Source organism: Marmota marmota, unplaced genomic scaffold (assembly GCF_001458135.2).
Source record: "Marmota marmota marmota unplaced genomic scaffold, marMar, whole genome shotgun sequence".
Taxonomy (NCBI): Eukaryota; Metazoa; Chordata; class Mammalia; order Rodentia; family Sciuridae; genus Marmota; species Marmota marmota.
This window is the reverse complement of record NW_026000222.1, coordinates 1678541-1702427: the sequence shown is the minus strand read 5'-3', so window position 1 is coordinate 1702427 and position 23887 is coordinate 1678541. Positions and strand designations below refer to the sequence as shown.

General features: G+C 47.5%; 1 protein-coding gene across 11 annotated transcripts in view; it reads right to left on the bottom strand.

Moving 5' to 3' along the window:
- Positions 1-23887, bottom strand: part of Klhdc4 (kelch domain containing 4) — a 41054-nt gene extending 17167 nt beyond the window's left edge. The window contains exons 1-5 of one of the 11 annotated variants that reach the window (XM_015495980.2): positions 23764-23881; positions 16485-16576; positions 13756-13834; positions 12362-12460; positions 2319-2455 (exon numbers count right to left, since the gene is read on the bottom strand). In XM_015495980.2, the coding sequence (XP_015351466.1) occupies positions 2319-2455; positions 12362-12460; positions 13756-13834; positions 16485-16576; positions 23764-23862 (506 nt within the window). In that variant the 5' untranslated portion in view covers positions 23863-23881. Of the gene's footprint in view, positions 1-781; positions 878-2318; positions 2456-12361; positions 12461-13750; positions 13835-16484; positions 16577-23763 lie in introns of those variants that run through there. The other 10 variants (XM_048792616.1, XM_048792613.1, XM_048792609.1 and 7 more) reach the window with 10 other exon arrangements.

Here is a 23887-nt window from a genome sequence, read left to right as displayed (position 1 = left end):
CCCTGTGCCGCAGCAGACTCACGGCAATGTACACCGTTGTCTATCACCAGACAAGGAAAGGACAGGACCACCTATAAGCACTGCAGCTGTAGCTTTCAGAACATACCAGGCCAAATGCAGGACAAGTGAATGGACCCCGGCCACATGCAAGAGACGAGTCTCTCAAGATTCACATTCATGAGAGAGTGTATTCTGATGAGCCCATGTAGTGGATGCATGAGCCCAGCAAGACAAACCCAGCATGGCGGGCCACAGTCACAAGTGAGGTGGACGGGAGAGCCTCATTTTCCTGACTTCCAAATTAATACTCAAAATGAGCTCTATCGCTCCAATCCAAGATGCTCACATGTGCCCCTCCTGGACCAGGGATCGCACCCTGGCTACCAAGGCCAGTATCTCTGGATCTGTCCACCTTCCCTGTCTCCCTCATCAGCAAACACTCAAGCCACTCAGAGTCAGAAACTGCCGCAGTCTGGCCGGGCACAAATCACGAGCCACTCAAGCAGGAACAAACTTTATTTCTGAACTCCACCAGCACACTCCACACACACTCCCCGGGAACTCTCCCGAACGCCACCCAGGCCGCTCCTTCAGGAACACACCACACACCAACCGGAACTCCCTCTCCCGGGCTCTGCGCGCACTCACTCTCGGAACCCCGCGAGGACTCAACGGGAACTCCAAAGTAGCGGGCGTCCGATGCAGCAAGAGCCATCCTATTACCGGACAGTAAAGGTCTAATATACAATTGAATCAATCCAGCATCATCTTAACGGCTCACCTCTCAACCAATACTATTGGCAAAATGCCAGGGGCCATTCCGACTCGGCTGTGGCTCTCAACAAGAAACCATCACCAGCTAGCTCCACACAGAGATCTGTACAGAAAAAACAAAGCACATAAAGTAGCCATCGTCCTGCAGGCTGCCACCAAGGAGCAAAAAAATGGCAGCTACATTTAAGGTTTGCACTCTCACCTGAGTAAAAAAAAAAAAGGCTTCCCCAGTTTGTGCAATACACTTTAAACCTCTCCTGTTTTCATAATAGGAAGCATCTAAGTAATGAGCTGCTTACTAGTACCACCTCCGGCTTAAGCCAGCTGCCTCCACATCTTGCAGATGCAATCCAGCCCAACTGCTGGAACACACTGAGGTGAGAGGGACAGTGGCAGGGCCACCCCCTGAGTGACCACACCTCAAGAGTGCTCCTGTATCCTTGGAAGAGAAACGAAACAGCAAAGCCTGCAGACAGGAGAAAATGTTCATGCCACAAATGGCTCAGAGTGTCACCACAGCCATGTCCCACAGCGGTGCCAGCCAACGGTAGGCCTGAGGGGAGCTACCAGGTGAAGCGAAAGCTCTTGAGGACCTGCTACCTGTGCCCACTTCAGTTATGGATGGAAACTGCTGAGGCTGATAAAATGCACTAAACATCAAGAATACGTTTTTCAAAAAGGACCCAACAAGCAAATAAGCACAACTGGGTTTTGAAAGGAATAATTAAAGCAAAACAAAAGAGAATAAACATGGTCTGGGTCTACACAAATTTGAGTTAAGGTTCAATATATATGTGGCAAAAACAATTTTTAGTATGAAATAATTTCCTGGTTGTGGTGCCTCCTGAGTAACCTTTCCCAGTGCCGCACAAGAAAGGGAAGTGCAACTGGGCTCCTCAGCCCTGTGCTAATGTCGGCCTGTTGGAAGCCTGGCCAACACGGCTGTGGGCTGTACCAAGCAGGCAGAAGCGGCACACCTTTCTCTGTCTGGGGAGGCAGAGGATATATTACCAAAAGAGCCTGGTAGAGCCTCCGTTCTCAGTGGCTGCTGCCAGGCCCAGCTGCCAGAGCTGTGCAAACCACAGAACCAGCCCAGCTTCCTGAGGAGGAACGTATAGGCTGGTCCCTGCGACCTGCGCCACATTCCCACCCCCACCCCCACCCCACTCAGAATGAGCACTTCCTTTGAGGAAAGCACACCCAAGGGATCGGCTTCGTTTCTGGCATGCTTCAGCCCCAGAATTGCCTTCCGCCCCACACCTGGGAAAAGACAGAGGGCCCACTGCAAGGAGCACCAGAGGTGATGTGGGAGGAGCACGGAAACAGGCTCGAACACACTGCCAGTGCAGCCCAGGCACCACTGGGCAGCCGGCAGCCTTCCTCATCCAGGCCTCCCTGTGCAGGTCCAAAGAGAGCATGAGCCTTTCCTCCACAGCTCAGTCACCACTGGGGCCTATAACCAGGGCCCCACCAGCCCTGCTCCCTCGTGCAGAACATGGCACAAAAGGGCAAGTCCAGGGCTCGGCTCCTGTCCGGGACCTTACCTGACTTGCTCCCAGGTCTTGGTGGCCAAGTGCAGGACCCAGAGGTCCTTGTAATGGTAGAACTGCTCTCCATCGGGAGACGCAAACTCCCCACCGAAGACCCACAGCTGTCCGCCGCCCTGAGGTACCACCACAGTCTGTCAAAAGAAAGGCAACAAGTCAGGCCAGGCAAGAGAAGCTAGCCAGTCCCAGAGGGCCAGAGAGCTTGGGAACCAGCCAACATCTCCTGCCTCTGGGGGAAGAATCCTGAAATCCTCTGCGAGGCACACTGTCCTCAGTCAGAACTCCACTACACTTTCATGCCCTCCCAGACTGCAAAATGAGCTTCCACTTTAAGGCACACAATGCCATAGCCTGTTAAAATGGAGCATAACAATAGTTATAACACAAGCCAACCATACTTTCTCTTTATTAAATATCTACAATAAAGCTGTTTCAATCCTCATTACCCTTTCCTAGCACTACACACCTAAAACTACCCCCAGAAATTAAAAAATGCATGTGTAATACAGAAACATCTGTGGAGTGTCACTAACGTTCACTTCTGAAGATGGAAAGGTAGGAGTGGCTATGCTTTGAAAGGCCCTCTCATCCACACGACAGACTGAAAACAGGCTCTCTCTGGTGCTGTGGTCCTAGGGCTCCACCCTCACCAGTGATCAGTGATGGCAGGGGGGCTTTGTCAAAACAGTGGGTTCTCTTGATGCTCAATGCCCTCTGCCATGTTATAACATAGCACCTAGGTCCTCACCGGAGACTGGCACTCAGCATTGAATTTCCTAGCCCCAGAACTGTGAGAAATAAACCTCTGTTCTTAATACAACTACCCAGACTATGATACTGTGTTACAGTACACAAAATGGATCATGACGAGTGAAAGCTGGGGTCTCTGGACCACTACCATGGGAAGCGTTCCCTGGGCTGAACCAGTGCAGAGGACCTGAGGATAGCAGGGGGCAAACCCACAAGGTCTCCAACAGCTACAGCAGGGGCACTCCTCAACAGTCATTAGACACTGCTAACAAAAAGGAGGACACGGGCTCTAGGCGTGAGGCCCACAGGACTTGCTCCTCTGGGGACTCTGGCAGTAGAGTCTCCAGAGAAAGCCAATTCCACTGCTCTGGGCCCAAAGTGAGGCAGCACATCACGGGGAAGGGCCCAGCAGAGGACAGCTCCAAGTTCATGGTGGTCATCAGGAAGCAGAAGGGGGAAGGGTCACGGGGCAGAGAACTCACCTCCGCAGCCACGCCTACTTGCCTACAGTTACCACCCAGTCCAGTCAGTCCATTCAAACCAGGATGGACCGATCAGGCCACCGCTCTCACAGTCCACTCAAGACAATACTCACCCTCTGTTGAAAGATGGAAACAGGCCACTTTCACAAAGCCCAGCACCTAACCACACAGTACTAGTAGGAAACTGTGAACCCAGGAAGGAGAAAGCTCAGTCCACGGAACTGCCCTAGAAGTGGCTAGTCAGCACAGCTGGTCAAAGTGGCAAAGATGGGAGAACTGGCAGACAAGGACTTTAAAACACACACTATGTTCAAAGATTTAAAAGAAAACAACGTAAGAAAAATAGAAGCTGTGATCAAGAACCACACAAGTGCTAGGGCTTTTCAATACAGACTACAGAATGAAATATGTTTCATTAGTTCACAGAGCACAGACTGATCCTGGAGACAACAAACAGAAACTACACCAAATTAAACAGAAATTTTTAAAAAACCAGAGTGGGAGAGGGAAAGATTATCAGGCTGGATAACATTAAACAGTCTAACATATATGCAACTCAAAGAAAATCAAAGATAGAGCAAAACTGAACTGAAGGAAAAGCAATAATAAAGAGAAATCTTCTAAGCATCCTTGGGAAGGAAAGACAGGTATGAAACACACAGGCGAGTTAAGAACAAATGGCCAAATGGGCAGCCTCATACAGGAGAGCTAAGGCTGGAGCCCTGGGGTGGGGGTGGGGGGGTCAAAGGTAGAGTTCTGCACAGCAGGCTCAAGGCTTGGGCCCACCCAGCGCACGCACACACACACACACACACACACACACACACAAACACACACACACTAACAACCACGAGCCTCTCAAAAGAAAAAAATATCATAAAACAGGACCTCTCTCAAATGCTCAAAGAAAACTGTTAACAGAATTCCATATCCAGCAAAAATAACCTTCAAAATGAAGACAAAGCAAAGCTGAAAAACACTTGTTTGCAGCAGACCTGTTCAAGAAATGACCAGAGACGTTCTTCAGACTGGGGACATTACCAACAGAAAACCTGGATTTACACAAAGGAATGAAGGATGCTGGAAAAGGTAAATAAGTCAACATAAGATTCTTTCTCCTTTTAAAATTTCTTTAAAAAACAAGTCTAAATCAAAAAGAGTAACACTGCATTGTAAGGTTTATAAAATACACAGAAGATATTTGTCAATAATAGCTCAAAGAACAGAAGGAAACATGTGGGCCTCCACCATAGTTCTTCCAGTTTATGAGACGTGGCACAGTATTTGAAAACAGACCACCATAAGATGAGCAAGTACACTGCAAACCACAGAGCAATCACTAAAACAAATGGGGAACTGCTGATAAGCCAAGAGGAAAACTAAAATGAAATATTAAAAGGCAAAAGAAGGCAGGAAGAAACACAAAGTATAGAAATACAGAACAGCTGGGACGAAACAGCAGGAACCTGATGACAGAATCAGTAATTACACTGAAGATGAGGGGAATACACACCAATTAAAAAGCAAAGACCATGGAGTTGGGAGCGGATGTGGAACCAACACAGTCATAGCACTGTTTATAAGAAGTGCACTTTAAATAGTCAGGGGTCAAAAAGGTCAAGAGTCAGAGGAAGGGAAAAGTTGTAGCAGGCAATCCTGAGCCTGAGATAAGGAGGCAGCCCAGAGATAAGGAGGCAGCTGTGTAACCGCAGACAAAGGAACCTGAGAACAGCTAAGGTCATCAGGCAGAGTCAGCAAGACCAGGGAAGAACTAGCCACCACCAGCCACCCCACTAACAAGGCGCTATATACAACAGCTAGAGAACACAAGTGCTTCAGCAACCCGCACAGGACAGGCACCCAGACAGGACAATTTAGGCCAAAACGTAAGTCTCAAACATGAAAGGACTGAATCATACAAGGTGCTCTCCACAACAGAATTAGACACGAATAACAACAGGCCTCTTGAAAAATCCCCAAATATTCATAAATTAAACAACACACTTCTAACCTCTGTAACCATGGGTCAGAGAAGACATCTAAAGCACCTTACTTCAATCAGAGTGACACAAAACACAGCAGGTCCAGTGTACAAGGAGCAGTGAGGCAATGTCCTAGGGACATGCACAGCTTTAAGTGCTGTTAGGAACCATCTGAAAGAAGTCAGGCCTCCACCTTAGAAGCCTAGAAAAAGTAAATCAGACTCAAAGTGAAAGGAAGGAAACAACAAAGTATAGGAATTATTGAAAAGAAAAATTGTAAATAGAAATCAACAAATCCGACATGGCAGTCTGAAGATCCAGAGGAAAGGCCTGCCCCCCACCACAACCACCAGCAGCCTGGAGATCGGAGAGCCAGCCACCGGTGCTGGGTCCCTTATTCACCAAAGCATGGCTCCACGGCCCAATATCAAGTGCCTATATAGGCTTGAGGCTGCCACTGCCATGTAACTGGGATAGCGCCGCTTCTGTCAAGGGACAACAATCAGGGCTGGGGATGTGGCTCAAGCAATAGCGCACTCGCCAGGCATGCGTGCAGCCCGGGTTCGATCCTCAGCACCACATACAAACAAAGATGTTGTGTCTGCCGAAAACTAAAAAATAAATAAATATTAAAAATTCTCTCTCTTTCTCTCTCTCTCTCTCCCTTTAAAAAAAAAAAAAAAAAGGGACAACAATCAGGACACCTGGTAAGATGTCACCAAGGTCCCTGTGGGCCTGGCTGCACCAGAGGTTTCTCTACTAGGGGTGCTAACAGTTATCCTGTTGTGAGGTGACAGGGAGTCTTGCGGTGGGGTGGCCTCTCTCTTGTTTCTCCTACTAACAGCCACCTTCCTATGATCACCCTCTCACTAGTCATATAATCTAACACCTCCATATTCCACATCCTACCTCATAAACATCACAGCCAACCCTCTAGGCCCCCCCTTCCACCATCAGAAACTGTAAACCATGACACAAACCTATTGACTATAAGGTAGAAGATAACCAAACTTATCCTTTCTGATTATAGTGACAAAACTATAAATGTAAAAATAGAAGCTAACTGATATATGGCTGCACGCTGGGCACACTGAGTGCTGTGATATTGATCTCTCCCTTAAAAGTGAGGTATTGGTAACCTATGGGGACACTATAAGACAATAGGGCAGAAGCTGTGATACCTCGGATCTACACTGCAAGAGAGGAAGACACATAGACATCATGAAAAAACAAGGGAGGAAAGTGTCCCAAACAAACTAAGATACCACAACAATAGACTCCATAGATAGAGCAGTAGGTGAAATGTCAGAGAAGGAGTTCAGAACATACATAACTAAAATGACCTGGGAGTTAAAGAATGACCAAAGGGAGCAGATACATGCAAAAACAAAGAGATAAGAGAACAAAGAGATAAGAGAGCAAACACAGGCTGCAAGAGATTACTTGAAGAAAGAAAGATTACTTGGGGGGAAAAAAAACAAACAGAAATCCTTGAAATGAAAGAAACAATAAGCCAATTAAAAACTCAATAGATAGCATTACCAACAGACTAGACCACTTGGAAGACAGGACCTCAGACAATGAGGATAAAATATACAATCTTGAAAATAAAGTTGACCTCACAGTGAAGATGGTAAGAAACAACAAACAGAACATCCAAGAATTATGGGATACCATCAAAAGACCAAATTTAAGATTCATTGGGATAGAGGAAGGCTCAGAGATTCAAACCAAAGGAATGTACAATCTCTTCAATGAAATATATCAGAAAATTTCCCAAGCATGAGGAATGAACTAGAAAATCAAATACAAGAGGCCTATAGGACACCAAGTGTACAAAATTACAACAGATCTACACCAAGACACATGAAAATGCCCAGTATACAGATTAAGGATAGAATTTTAAAGGCCACAAGAGAGAAAAATCAGATTATTTATAAGGGAAGACCAGTTCGGATCTCAGCAGAATTTTCAACCCAGACCCTGAAATCCAGGAGATCCTGGAACAACATACACCAAGCTCTAAAAGATAATGAATGCCAACCAAGAATCTTACATCCAGCAAAATTAAGCTTCAAATTTGATGATGAAATAAAAACCTTCCATGATAAACAAAAGCTAAAAGAATTTACAGCAAGAAAGCCTGCAGTACAGAACATTTTTGGCAAAATAGTCCACGAGGAGGAAATGAAGAAAACAATGAAAATCTGCAAAGGGAAGAACTACAGTAAAGGAAAAGCCAACCAAAGCAGAAACCAAGTCAAGCTAAATAACAAACAAAAGCGACCGGTAATACAATTCGTGTCTCTCAACCCTTTTTGATAAATTTTTACACATAAAAATTTTAACTACAATGTCATCTGATTTTTCAGGTTTTTGTTTATTTTGTATTTTTTAATTTTCCACTTCTCTTCGCAAAGTTACACAAATATTTTTTTTTAAAGTTTTAGCATTCTATACGTTATATTTTAACATATAATTAATCTGGTATGTGTATATACATTGCCTGTGATATGAGATGAGGTATATCTTACTTTCTTATAATTAAAAAACCATTATTCAAGAGTCAAGGATGAAAGAGATCAATCAGGGTAAAAACTGTTTAATCAGGTATTTATAAAGATAAGGGCAAGGTTGAGGGAAACCAACAAATTTTGTGAAGCACCTTTCCTTCTGTAGCCTTGGAGAGGTAGGAGGTGAAAGAAGAGAGCGCCATTATGAAAAACCTTGTAGAGGTGACCTATGAAGCATGAAGAAACCAACTTAACAGTCCAATAGTCTTATGGGAGGAATAAATCACCTCATTCTACTTTTGAATATTCTAAGTTCATCTCTTTGGTGTCCCTTTCTGAAGGAACTCAACAAGACACCACATAACAGGGGACTTATCATGCAGCCTATAGCATATGTCTCACCAAAAGTGAAAGATGGAGAAAAGAGGGAATATGGCAGCCATTGGTTACATGAGGCCATGAGTATTTGAAACGTGTCTCATCTGAATTGAGGTGTGCTATGTGTTAAATAGACATTACATTCCAAAGAATTATTAGGACAAACAAAATGAACATGACATATCTAACAATTATTTTCTTTGCAAATTATATTGATAATCCTTGGGTTAAATGAAAATATATTAAAATTAATTTATTTATTTAAAAAAAAAGAAAGAAAGGAGAACAAGGTAACATTCTGTATCTTGACTGTAGTACTATATATCCATTATATATGTTGTCATTTTTTAATATTTGTGTTTTCAAAATTCATATAACTATAAAACTAAATAGGACAAATTGTACCAAATATAAATTATATCTCAACAAACATGACTATAAAAAGAAATCTAGTTCATGAAGTGTTTTAACAGTATTGGGCACATACTAGCCACCTGATAAATAATGGTTATTACTATGATTGATTAAAACAACAAACATCAGGGGCTGGGGGTTGTGTTCAGTGGTAGAGCAATTGTCTAGCACGTTTGAGGCCCTGGGTTTGATCCTCAGCACCACATAAAAATAAATAAAACTCTAGATAGGGCAAACAGGTGGGAGGGGAAGAGAGAGGGCACGGGGATAGGAAAGACAGTGGAATGAGATGGACATTATTATCCAAAGTACATGTATGAAGACACGAACGGTGTGAATATACTTTATATACAACCAGAGATATGAAAAATTGTTCTCTATATGTGTGATATGAATGATAATGCATTCCTTTGTCATATAAAACAAATCAGAATTAAAAAAAAAAAAGAAGAAGAAATTCTTAAAGAAAACACTGTTTCTGTTTGGATGTAATGCTGAGATTTTTAAGTATCCTGGAACCTTTCTACGTTCTTTCAAGAATGCTTTCAGGGCTAAGGTTGTGGCTCAGTGGTAGAGCGCTTGCTTCACATATGTGAGGCACTGGGTTCTATTCTCAGCACCACATATAAATAAATAAAATAAAGTCCATCAACAACTAATAAAAAAAATAAAAAAAGAATGCTTTCAGAGTTGCTAGATAAAAGGCAATAGAGTCATTATGTCCTCCAAACTTCACAACTTCAGCACCGTCTCCTAAAGGTTCTAGTACAGAAAGGACTGTGGTCACCTACGGCCACCCACACAAGCAGAACGGTTGAGCTGAAGAAGCCAAGCTTGCTGTCAAGTGGCCACTAAAGAGCAAAGCCCAGGGACCAGTCTCCACTCACACCAGCATGAGGAGTCCTGCAGAAAGACCCTTACCACGAGCACAGTAAAAGTAAACCATGACAAACTAAATCTGAACTTCTACCAAACTACTTTTTTACTTATTAAGGAAATGCATGATAAAACAAAATCTCTATTTGTCACCCCAAAAGAATTGAGGAATACAGAGCTCCCCCCTCTCACAAAAGAAACATGCACCCATGGGGAGTCTTCTAAAAGCACCAAGGACGCCTGAGCCAAGCACCTGCCCAGATTTCCCACAGAAATCAGTCTGTGTGCGTGTCAAAGACACCAAAGAAGCTATGCTGCTTTCAAAACACACGGTTAATTCTAGTTCAGCAAGACACACACTGAAATTCTAGTTATTTCAAATAATCTGGCCCGTTCAAATATCTTGAACCAACTCTCTCAGGGTAAAGACCATTATATAGACCTGTCAGTTAATAAACAGGAAAAACATAGGGGAAAACTTTTTGGGTAAGAAAAAAAACAGAAGAATGAAATGGCTAACTAGGGCACTAACAATAGGAGCTTATAATTCAAACCCAAAGGTTTCAAGGCTGGGGACGTGGCTGCATGGTAGAACGCATGCCTAGTATGTGTGAGGCCCTGGGAGCCCCAGCACAACAAAGCAGCCTCAGGATTTCAACTGAGGACAAGTTCAATGTTCTTTCCATTTTGAAATTATTAAACAAACAGAATGGACCATTGTCTGGCAGAAGGACCCAATTTCTCAAAGAACTCTTAATAAGCTCACTGCCAGTTAAAACTGACCTAACCACCAGCACACAGTACTCTGAATCATGCTGAGGTAGGAGAAAAACCAATCATTTGCTAAGAGATACCCAGAGGAAGAAATTTATCTTAAAACATAAGAGGTTCAGGGTCAAGAAGGAAGTCTGAGGATTTACTGTAAAAGCACACTAAAACTGCTTCCTCTGATATCCCTCCCAAATGAGGATCAGTGTTTTCCTTTTAGAGGACACAACTTGATGGTCTGGTTGGAACTATCTCGCAGCCCTCAGGACAAACCTGGCCCTTCTGGAGAGACCCAGTGTCCTGGGCTGGAACTGACCACAGTTGGCTCCCTCACCACTGTCTGTTCTCGGCATTGTCCAGCTTACTGATAAGAGTCTACTCCCCAGCTATCATCTGTGTGACCATTGATGTACTTGGTCAGAAGCAAACAAACAGCTTTTTAAACACCACCTTCCAGACGTATATGTAGCACATAGGTGTCTAACACTCCTGAAGCTCTGCTCAAGCTGACTAACCACACCACTCTCCAGGTCCTGTGGAGGCCAAACACAGCCTCGGAACCAAGCGCCTGGTACAGGCCTCAACAACTCAGAGCACAGAGCAAGGCCTTCCCTTCAGCACCCACTTCCTCCTCATCCCATGAGTCTGTGTCCCAGGCATTTGGACCTCCTTGTGGTTTTAACTGGAATAAGTGGAAAACCTGAAGTTCACAACCCTCTTCCCAAAGGCCAGAAGCAGCAACCAATAGACTCCAACATAAAAATAGCATGCTGTGAATGGGTTCTACCACCAGCCTGGGATTCTGCTGAGGGACAGCCAAGTCCATCCATCCCCACACCCTCAGGACCAGATGAGGCAAGAAACAGGAACACAGCTAAGGATTGTGGCCACAACCCAGCACCCACAGTAGGGCCTGGCAGATAAAAGCCATTCGGTAACTCTCTTTAGCAAGGACACAGTGGACTCCTACAAGGCCTGCACCGATGAGTGGCAGGAGCTGTCGCTTAGCAGGAGGCCAACAGTTTCTGTGGCTCAATGGACACAGTGAAATTGTACTTATTTCATAAAAGTGTGTACACGGTGACTCTTCCCCATAAATTACCATGTTCATTCGTATGCCAGGCCCATCTTAACCATCTGGAATTTTTTAATTCTTTCTTTATGGAAAATAAATTTCATTTCAGTGTGTTTTGGTCAGTTTTCTTTGGGGGAACCAACCATCAAGTGACTCAGGAGACCAACTCTCACTCCTAGTTCTCCAGTGCAGCCAGTTATCTGCCGACACAGTCCAGGCAGAAGAGCTGTGCCTCACACCCACTCCCTGCCTTCCTCCTGGGCAGCGAGCGAGCCCCACTGCTCTCAGGGCAAAGCTGCAGCGAGGACCATGGACAGACCCACATACCCATGGAGCCCAGGAACTCCTTCCTAGAGAGGCAAAGAGCAGAAACAGGCTAACTACATGCTAACTCCACACTACTTCTTTGTCATGACTCACTTCATTCTAAAATAATTATTTTCCTTCCTCCAGTGCCCTTTTCCTGGGTATCCCATCTCCTCCTATGCAACACCTAGTTCAGATCTTGGGCCTATGGGGTTCTCTTACTTACAAGAGAAGCAAGCCTTTTCCTAGCCTATCATGTGCCAGGCCAGACTGAGTTGTTCACACGTGGGTATTTCACATGATCTTCACCCCACCTCCCCTTCTCACATGTAAAGAACTACAAGCACAAAGAACCTTAGTAAAGAGTTCAGGTTAGAAAACAGCGGAGCCCAAGAAGATCAGCACGAGGTTACCTGCCCTCCACAGACTCTGCAAGTGTCTACCTTTGGCTCCAGCCTGGGAAGAGGGAGGAAGGAGGATGGTCAGTACTGGTTACCTGGTGAGCACAGCGCCTTGGAGGTGGACCAGGGATGTCAACTTTGGTCCAAGTGTCCTTCTTGATGTTGTAGACATAGAGCTCGTTATACAGAAGAGTCTGTGGGAAGGAAGAGGAACCTCAGTATCATGAATGACATGCTCCAAGAAAGTGACAGCATGTGGGGAGGACACTATGACAAATCCCCAGAAAGCTTGTCCCCTCCAACAACGGACTATAAACCAACACAGGCAGGTAGGGCACTGGTCCTGAGATCTGCAGGGACAACAAGACAGCCGCCCCACAACTTGCTGTAGGTTAATTTGCTTGCCACTCTGAGTGAAAAGGCATTTGACACACCCAACCGACCACATATCACAGCTGAGCTAGCCTGCTGTAAGCGTGCCCAGAATACTGACATCTGCCCGCAGCTGAGCAAACCATCTAAAGCACAGCCCATTTCATAACAGAGTGCCGACATCTCATGTCACTGTTGAACACTGCTCTGAAAGTAGAAAACAGAAGGGCTGTGTAGGTGCTCTTTCCCACAAAGTCAGAGGTCCTGCAGACAGAAGCCAAATGCTCACAGTTTACTGCTCTGAGGCACCAGTCGCCTTGGCTGCTCAGCCAGACCCTCACTCTCCAAACCCAAGCCTAAATTTTGGGGACAGATTGACTGATTTGGCACACTGGGGATTGAATCCAGGGCTCTACCACTAAGCTTCATTCCCAATCCTTTTTATTTTTTATTTTGAGACAGGGTCTAAGTTGCTGACGCTGGCCTTGAACTTACAATCCTCCTGCCTCAGCTCCCCAGTCACTGGGATTACAGGCATGTGCCACTGCATCCAGCTCAAATCTAGTTTTTGAACGCACGAAAAGGCAGAGAAGGCTAAGAACTGACAGAACTCCTCACAGGCCAGAGGTAAGTGAACACAGCTTTCTGCTTCATGCACAGGGCTTTCTAGACTACTCAAAAATAAAAGCCCCACAACTTATTAGCATTATTTTTTATTCGGAACCACCTTGAAGGCTGGAAATACAGCTCAGTGGAAGAGAGCTTGCCTGGCGTGCGCAGCCCCGTGGGATCCATTCCCAGCACCGGAAACCAAGGTTGAAGGGTAGGAATGTGAAAAGCCACCACAAGGAAGAGTAATCCCGGCAACCACCAGAGAACAAGCAGGCCCACCTCTGCAGGCAGTGCTGGGGACAAACACCCTGCAGAACTCTGCCTGCAGTCACTCAGTCCCCAATTGGCCCTGGTGACTGTCAAGGATGCACCAGGCCTGACACCCAGGAAGTAGGATGTAAGAGAGGATCGTGAAGGTGATGCTCATATCACTGCTTTCAGTTAAACTATGCTTCAAATGACACCCAAGAAAAGTTGAGAGGAAAAGAAAAAAGGTATACTTTACTTTTTGGCCATTGAAATATTCACCTCCAAAAAGGATTAACTCATCTTTCTCAGGGTGAGCAGACAGGGAGGCATTTAACCTGCAAGAGACATGAGGCAGAGATGAGCACACACAGACCACGCAACGCCATGCTAGGCCAGGCTCCTTTCCATGAGCATGCTTCAGAGACAGCAGGCCCTGGGGCCATCCTGAGGCCACCAGCCAGATACCGGGTTCATGCACCTGAAGAGCCCTCGTCTGGGCCACCTCACTCAGAACTGGCTGAAAACATGAGCAGGCAGGTAGAAGCTCAGACCTCTGACCACGCTGCCTCTGCCAGACCTGCCCTGTTTGGGGGTCTAGCTCCTTAAATCATAATCGAAGCTGCTCCTAAAGCCCAGTATGTCCCAGGGGCCTTCTGCCAAGAAAATGTCAATAACTCTCTATTTCCTGAATACACAGGACAAAATAATAGCCATTGGGGAAGCTGCACACACATTCTGACTACTTCAGTAGAAAGCAGGACAAGAGGCCGTGGCTGTGGCAGAATGCCCTGCTCTCAGCATCCTTGACAGTGGAGTCCCCAGGTGGGTCCACACTACTCATTCCAGAAACTGCTTCTCAAAGGGAAAATCATTTCAAAGTCAAGCAACTGGGGAAATCTGAAACCTCTATTTTTCTCTTGGGGATTTATTATGCACAGAAAGATTTCACAGTCTGGGAAATTTCCCAGTAAAGAGACCAGCATTAAAACAGTGCAGCTGCAGGGGAACAGTCTGGCATCCCTCAGAAGCTAAATCCAGAGCTACGTCATGAATCGGCAGCCCCCAGAAGGAAACTCCAGGGGACACCTGCAGCCATGTCCACCACAGCACTGCTCACAAGCATCCACCAGCACAAGGTAGATAAGGCCAAGCCCCAATGCCAACATGGTGTGGTGCCAGCATCTGAACAGCCTCCACAGCCCAGGAGACAACGCGAGCAGGGCAGCAGGACAGGGAGCGGTCTCGTACAGGGCAGGATGTGATACTCGGCCATGCAGATGGCTGCACAGCACTGTGAATGCGAGTTACGCCACAGAACTGAAGAAAAGGTTAAAAACGGCAAACTGTGTCACACACACAACCACAATGACACATTTTTAGAAAAGAACAATGCTTCCCACCCACCCCCAGTTTTGTTTTGTTTAGTTTTCTCTTAATATCTCTTAGTTTTCTGTGGCAAAGTGCCTAACACAAGAATCTGTATGAGGCCCAAAGCAGAAAGTAGCAACAAGGCCCCACTGTACCCAGGCACCGCCTAGGCGCAGGCAGCAAGAGGCACAGACACCCAGTGAGTGCAGCGTCCTTGGCCCTAGGCCACACCTGGGCCACACTCAGGGCCATGCTTCTTAGGAACCTGTAACTGTCAAGGGTTCCTAATGACAGACAGCTGAGAGGAGGGAGGTCAGAAGTTATGAAGGCTACCAAACAAGGTCTTCATCTCACCATATGTTCCAACACCAGCTCCCTCTGCCTGGCAGGCATGCCCAGCTGGCACAGGGACAGCCAGCACTTTATATACTTGGCATTTAATCTGACTTTTGGGACAAGCTTTTTCTTTAGAAAAAGTTCTAAAACATCATCAAAACTAATAATAATAACAACCCATGTTCCAAGTAGCTTTCCTCAGGAGCGCCAGTACCCACAAAGAAGCCTTAAAAATATCCAATCTGCTTCAACCACTCAAATGAAAATGTCCATCTACCAAAGAAAACATACCAACTAAAGGAAAAATAAAACCCAGTCCCCAGCAGAATGAACTAAACAACAACAGGATGTGTGCCTGGGGCTGCTCCACCACCAGCACTCTGCTCAGGGGCTCACTGCACCCTGCCACCGGCCCAAGGGCCCAGGGATGCAGGCACAGAGCCAGTCCTGACTTTGCTGAGGCAAAGACCGCACAGCAGAGCCACCTTCCTGAAGGCTGGCCCAGGCTGACACGCCACCAGGCGGGACCTGCAAGCTGCATCTCATTCTGAGGACTGAAGCAGACATTTCTCAAGTGAACAAAACAAGCCTAGGTTACATGTTCGGCAGTTACACGTTCCCCTACTCTTCTCATGAGGATGCTGGGCCTCCCTAGGTTAGGAACTAAAGAGCTTGATGCACTCAATGTCCTGCCTCTGCTCTGTGAGTAACCAACAGAGAAGCAGAGGGTCCCAGACAGAAGCAGAAAATAATCAGCACTCAGAAACTAGGAGGAAGCAGCCAGAGGGAAACCAATGCCTGCTCATTTCAGCCCACACCAGCTCTATCCATGGGTGTTTGAAATCCTGCAAGAGACCTGAGATTTCCTTCACCATTTATACGCTCACTTAAAATGGCAATGTATATCTAATAAGCTTCATGTGAGAACTTAAAGGCATCAGAACAAACACCTGTGATGTTTTAAAACACTTTTAAAAACCTTCAGAGCCAAACAATAGCTTGGGGGGGTGATACTCACCCATGGGTGCCACCAACTATAGTGCCTTCAAACCCACTCTAAGAGGAGCAGCCGTGTTGAGCCATACCCCCAGGCCCCTACAGGACAGCAGAGCTCACAGCCTGTCCCCAGCTTTGCAGAGGCAAGTGACCCACAGCAAGTGCTCATGGGAAATGTTCAGAGTGCTCAGTCATTCCTGAGAACATGTATCCATGTCAAGTCACTTTCCAACTTAGGGGAGAGAGGGAAACAGAACTAGAAGGCAGGGAAGCCTGCCTGCTTACCGTGGAGAGGGCGGGGAACACGGTGTCTCGGTGACCTGGGTCTTCCTGGCATCCAGTGTCTGGAAATGGGCTATCAGGGCTTCCAGGTCTTCCTAGGGCACACAAGCAGCAAACATGAGACTCTTTCTAGAACCTGCCATGGAGCCAAAAGCCTGGCCAGCTTTCCTCCAGGGTCACTTGGATCAGACTGGTCCAGTCACATCTGTGAATCACAACCTGCTCTCCCTGGGTTTGAAATGCACAGGGCTGAACACATTCAGAAAACACAGGGCTGGGGACACAGCCCAGTGGTGGAGCACTTGCCCACCTTAACTTCAGCACCCAGGCCCAGGGTGCCCCCGCCTGCCCCCTGTATGACAACAGTACCTGGTCTTTGTCTTGCTCTTGTCTGTCCTGTTCACACCCCCACCTACCCCCATGATAAAATATGAGCTCCAACAGAGAAGTGTTGGAGACAGGTTGGGACAGGGCCTGCACAGAGGCTCAGAGACACCTACTGACAGCTGTGGCCGCAGACCTAAAGCTGAGGTGCTGATGCACTGGCACAGCTGGGCAGCTCTGGAGGCCAGTCTTCCGCCCTGCCCAGCCCTCACTCCCTGCAGGCACCAAGTACACCCCATCCCCACAGCTGGTGCAAGGCCAGTCATCTGGAAAGCGGCCTGCAGTCTCCTCTCAAACGCACTCCCTCACCTTGTTCGCACTGAGACCTGGGATCTGCCTCTTTCATTCCTCCCGCTCGCACACCTTGTTCCCACATTCTGCAGAGCTGGAAGTTCAGATGTCCTTCTAGCACTTAAGACACTTTCAGAGCAACCTCCCTCTTACGAACCCAACACTGGCCTCTGCACACAGCTCCATGGGCCTCAACAGTTACCCAAACCCCTTTCCTCAGCACAGGTCAGATAAACAGCAAATTTTAAAAAGTCTACTAATAAGCACAAGGAGGACACAGGAAGCTGACACAGGACAACGATCAATGACCTAGTTAACGAAGTGTGCCTTGTTCTCTGGATCACGTCAGCTCAGATTCTTTCTAAGGGGCAGCCCAGGAAAGTGAGCACTGCCGATGTCCACCCTGCCCAGCACACTTTACGGAACGTCTTCAATCTCCAGCACCCAAGAAGGTCACACAAATCCCTTAAAATCCAAGCCAATCTCACTCAACCTTCTTAACCTGCAGGCTTTATCTGTTCAGGGAAAACACAATCTTTGAAAGCAGAAACAGTCTCAGGCCAGGAGTGTAGCTCAGAGGTATGCCCTGCCCAGAGCGCACACTAGAGACAGTTCTTGAGGTCAAGGAATGCACAGAGATTTTTCCAAGTTATGGCCCTGAGGCTGCTCTGATGCAAGGGGTCTGTCTTTCCTGCCACCTCCATCTGTCAACTGTCCACTCAGTCTCTCAGCTCTGTTCTCCCTGGGAGCTCCTTTCTGCGCAGTCCCTGTTGTCTCCAAGGCTAGGCTTACTGAACCTCCACCTTTCTGAGCAGTGTCTTTAAAGCATTTCCACACAGTGCTGAGAAACAAAAAGGCAGCAAAACAACCTGAAAAGGGTAGGAAAATTTCAGAAATCTGCCCAAACCTCTTAGTCCTGAATGATCTATGGCTATAACATCTTTGCATCCCAGACACCTAGCACAATACCAAGCAGGGAAGTTTACTGAATAAGGTAAAACAAAGGAAACAGACAGATGTCACAGAAACCAAGGAAATCCAAAGTTTCAAGAAGTGGGTAGCTGATCACACCAGTTAAGAGGAATCAAGTAACAGGAGGACCAAAGCCACCCTTCTGGGTTTAAGATGAGGTAGACTTTTTTTTTGCCAGGACTAATTATTAGAGAGATGCAGGCAGGTCAAAGTGTGACCAATTAAGAGTTCGATTAAGAGCTGGCTGACTAATGATGGTAAGGCAGGAAGACGCTGTGCACTACTATTTGGGAGCCTGGCTATGGTGGAGACAGGGAGGGTGGTAACTAGAAGAGCACACAGGGAAGTACACACAGGGAGTGTAGGGAATTTTTGGCAGAGAGCCCAGATACTTCCAGGGTGGTCATTTTGATGCCCTTTTAAAAACTACTCCCATCTACAAACCACTCAACCTCAGCATTGTCAAGATGCCATCTTCTAGGTCTGGTTGACTGCAGTACTGATAATATCACTCGATCTGCTCGGAGAATAGGCTTCAGGCCCAATTTGGGGGTTAGAGCCCTTAAAGCTAAACCCAGCCTTTCACATATGTCACATATGAAAGGACTTCTAAGTTGGGAAGGCCAAGGCAGGGGTGTAACCAGCTGTCTTTACCTGGTCAGACACCCTCTGGCACCTGGAGCCCAGTGGGAAGCTCCGTCTGTCTCTTTCCCATACTTCATGTACAGGTCTCTCTACTGAGTGAGCCATCACTAGAGTCCACCCCCAGAGGAATGCCTGGCACCGGGGCTCTTCTACCTGAATCTGGCTTCTAGTTAATGAGATGCTTGCTCCTAATCTTTTTAGTAGGTTCTTTCCTAACAAAAGGACAGGACATTCCGGAACATAAAAGATAGGAATGGGAGGCAGCTGGAGAGCCATTTTGCAAGTAAGAAGAAAAGTGAAGGGTCTTCACTGAGGTCCACCATCTATTCCTACCATGGAACATCCAGGCTTGAAGACGACCAGCAAGCTGAGGCAGGACAGAAGAGACAGCTCTAGGTGGACAGTGACTTACTTTTCCTACCCGCCACAGTGAGCCTGATCGATGTGGAGCTGCAGCAGCGCTCAGGCCCATCACTCCCCCAGATTCATCTTCCAGCAGTGCCCACAGAGGCCTTGAGCTGGGGTGCCACCCAGGTGCGCCCGATCTGGACGACTAGGGAACTCCCACTGCCTATGGCCTTTCTGGTGTCAGTAAGCACACTGAGTGGACCCCAGGGGCTATCAATGACTTCCAAACTTCTGAGAGGGCTGTTTCTTAAGGTCGCCTGGAGGGGACTGTAATAGGGCAGCTAAAAGCTGGGGGTTTTGTTTCTTTTTCAGCCAATAACTTACCCCAGTTTGCTTCTGCCCTGTCTCTATTATTAAATACCTTCAAGGCCTCATTAACCAGAGTAGCTACAGGAGTTTGATGTCCCTGTTCTAATTTTTGTAATTTTCTCCTAATATCTGGGGCTGATTGAGAGATTGAAGCCATGACTATCAGGGTCTCTCTCTCTCTGCTGGGTCAGAGGGACAGTGTATTTTCTGAAACCTTCTGTCAGCCCGTTTAAGAATGCAGCTAGGCTGGGGGTTGTGGCTCAGTGGCAGAGTGCTTGCCTCACATGTGTGAGGCACTGGGTTCAATCCTCAGCACCACACAAATAAATAAAGTATTGTGTCCATCTACAACTAAAAAGAAAAAAAAAAAAAAAGAATGCAACTGGACTCTGTCACAATTCACAGGTTTAACCGTGCATCGCTTCCTGCCCTCTGCAAAGCAGGTGACAGAGTGCTCTGTCTACTCCCTATGGACAGCAAAGCTGTAACGCCACTGGTATCCTCACCTAGGATGGCATCGCTGCCTGCCTTACATACGCTGCCACCTGGGGGATGATACATACCCATAAGCCACGCCTATTCCTTAGCATCTAATTCTAGCTTCCCACTTGCAGGGCAACAATGAGCCAGGTCTACCATCACATCTCGCCAGGTAAGCCGAGATGAATTAGCTTTACGAACTCATCCCAGAATCTTTCCTCACATAATCCAAATCTGTTAGGAAAAGGACAGACACGCCACTGAGACTTCCTTCTCCATTAGGTACTTCTCTCAGAGTATAAACCCCATTAGCTGGTCCTAATTTTGTCCAAGAATAAAGTTTCCCAGGAAAGGTCAGGGCTGGTTTCTCAGGGTGGAGTGGAGGGACAGGAGGGGACTGGTGCCACTAAGGAGATGGCAATGGAGGGAAGGCATCAGAGGGGCAGAAAGGGCAGACGACCCTGAATTCAGCCTTGATGGGAAAGGACCTGTGAGAGCAGGTCGTTGAGAGTTTGTTTATGACCAAGAGGTCCTAGTCCTTGTGGTGCCACCCAGTTTAGAAAAATAAATAGGATTCCTCTCCCTAGAGAAAGAAAAGGTGAGGAGTCTAGGGCTCTCAAATTCCCCTGCTTCTTACATGCCGGGGGATTCAAACCCCCCTTTTCACGTGGGCCTGCCAACTACTTTGGGGGACCAGACCTGTGTTCTAGTTAGCAGCTGCCAGGGTGTTTAGCCCTGACAAGAGCCTCCTGTGTCAGGGATGCTGACTCCCAGTACCACAGAGGCCTCTGCACACCTGTGCCCTGATGTGAGCAGGGACTGAAAAATAGAATGAGAAAGACACAAAGAGAAAAAAGAGAGAAAGCGGGAGAGTGGGGAAGTGAAGAAAACAGATGGGGAGCTATGCCTGCAAGATCAGGAGGGGAGGAGAAGCCCTGCCTGCAGGAAGAAACAAAGTGACTAGGGAAAACTGAGGGCAGATCGCCTGTCAAAGCAACTACTCTGGAAAAAAGACCTGGGCGGCCACACTGTCACAGTAATATTGCATTAGGGAGTTCCATGTTCCTCTCACAGTGTCCTACCAGACACCAAAATGATGCCCAGAGGCAGACACTGGGATCTTTTGGAATCTTTTTTTTTTTTTTAAGGTACGTGGTACTCAGGGTAGCTCTGCCATTGAGCAACATCCCTAGCTTTTCTATTTGTTCCTAAGACAGTCTTACTAAGTTGCCCAGGCTGGCCTCAAACTCAGGATCCTCATGCCTTAGCCTCCTGAGTAGCTGGGATTACAGGTATGCACCACCACACCTGGCTGGAACTGGGATCTGTTGATGTGATGACCAGAAGTCAATCTGAGTCAGGTGGGAAAGCACACAGGCGACTGGGGGCTGCAGGCAATATTGGGGCTACCATTTAGGAGAGGAGACTGAGCGCCAACAAGATGACGTCAGGTTGGCTCTCTGAACAAGAGAGGTTTCACTGGTGATTTGCAGGGGTGGGAATCGCACTCAACTCAGGTGTTTTTGCCCTGTGCTAAAGACATGAGAATACACACAGGGCACCCTGACATCAACGATGCAAAGCTGATACTGGCGGAGGGTGGCTCACACCAAGCCTCCTGGGCCTGCTGTCAGGCCAGGATCAAAGGCCCGCTGCACCTTTGCCCTCTCTCTGGTGGTCCCTGTCTCCATTTGAGACACTAAAACTATCATTATGATTCAGTCACAGCTTATTTGCCCACCCGTGCGGCAAAGAACAACTCAGATAACATCCTCCCCACCCTTTCTTTGACAAGTACTACTACCATGCCCATTCTCAAGCCCGTCTTCCTGGGGAGAAGGAAGTTTTTCTACAAGAAGTTCTCAGATATGACTGAGAGCTAAGCATTCACTTTCCTGGATACAGACAAATTAGAATCCAAAGGTGGCTCCACCAATCTATGCTCACCAGCAGGCCATGGAAGCACCCATGGTTCTGCTCCTATGTGGCTGGTATCTGCAGCCATCCAAGGACCACCATGTCCCTGACAAAATATACTGCATTCTATACTCAAGACATTTTACTGAACAAATGGAAGTTTATAGAAGACCTGGAAGAAGAAGGGATTACTGGAAGATGAGGAAGGAATGGGCTGCAAAGAGGGCAGTGGGTGGGATAGGGAGTAGCCCTGGTGTGCAGCTGGCACTGTGCCCCACAGACCAAGGCCACCCATGTTAGTAACCCAATCACATAAGGACAAAGGAGTCCCACTGTGCCTCTTGTTGGGAGTCAGGCTTTGTCCGGATTTCCCAGACATAGGAAAATGTGTACAGCTGGGAGGGGCAGTGTCACCAATCATAAGGATAGGGTGGGGCATCTCCTACCACTCCCCAGTTCTCCAGCAGCCCCACCACATGCCTGCATGCTGAACCCTCACCAGCAGCACTTGTTCCTACTACTCTGGCAACACCTCTTAGCCTCGGCTGAGGCTCCTGATTATCAGGAAGGAGCAGGGGCTGGGTGGTACAGATAGTCTAGTCAGTGAGAGTCTCTCCAGGTGATGATGATAAGCTGTAAGACGAAAAAGAGCCAATCACGAGGAATGTGACTCAGGTAGAGGTGAGGAAGGAAAAAAAAAAAAAAAAACATAATCAGGAAGAACTTGGTGCAATTGAGACATCAAAATAAAGGTGGTAGGGCTGAAGGAGTTAGCCTGGAGAGGAAGTTGGAGAAGTGTCAGAGGCCAGGACAGAGACAAGCTATCAGCCAGGTGGTCAGGCATGTGGGCTCCGTGGCAGAATTCCCAGCTTCCTCCAAGACTTCCCTGCCTTCTTGACGATCTACAGAACTGTGAAATGATGGGACATCACTCCCATAACGAGGTGTTATATGGCACAACTAACTTGAAGACAGGGAGATCATCCTCTGTGGGGTTGGCCTGATCATCTGACCAGTGACCCCAAGGGTTTGTTTTGAGAATGAATCAAGACTGCGTGCAAGGTCCGAGGGCAAGCGCTCTCTTTGTGGAAGATACTGGTATCATCATCTAAGTCCCAGCACAACTGGGAGATGCAAAATGTATAAAGATGAAGTTCTGAGTACCAAGCACTGCTTTCAGAGGTCACACAGATGAACTGATTCTAGGCAGGAAAGTCCTGCTCCTCTGAGGCAGTCCAGCTAGTAGCAGTGGAGAGACCCAGACCTGCACAGCCTGTGCACCTAATTGGTCAGGAACCTTAGGTGATTAGAGCTGAAAGCCAGTTGAAAGGAAAAGACCAACCCATTATGTGACAAATGAGCAAATGGAGAGATGAGCATCTTAAGGAGAAAGGTGCGAAGGAGTGGCCAAGAGCTCTGGACTGGATTGGGAGTATCTGGTCAAATCCCAGCTCTCCACCACTTCAAGGGCGTGTGACCTGTTGTCTCCGGCTTCCCAACTGTCCAGGGGAAGAGCCGGTGCTACCTAAGTCAGGCAGCTGTGAGGGTGAAAGCCCAGAGAGCCCAGTCCTGCCACGCCACAAACGCGCGCCACACCGCGGCCGTGACAACCACCTCAGTGAGGGAGGCCTTGAGCACAAGTCAACAGAAAGCACCAAGTCTACCCCACGGACAGCACTGAGGTCCCCGGGTGAGGGGAGGGAGGACAGGGAAACAGGGCAGGGGGTGGCCGTCCACTCGGCGGGATGCCCGACATTTCCGGAGGCTGCTCCGGTTACTTGGCCCCACACGCTCGCTCCTGGGCGCTGGTGCAGGACCTCCTGCCCCTCAGGAGGAGAGGCCCAGGCCCTCCGCTCCCCAGGCTCGGGCCGCTCACCTCCTCCTTCCGCGAGCGCTTGGACGCCTTCTTCTCCATCTTGACGGCCGTCTTCTCCGCGCCGCGTCCCTTCTTCTCCTTCTTGCCCTTCTTGCCCATGGCGCTGCGGCCACGGAAACCTGCA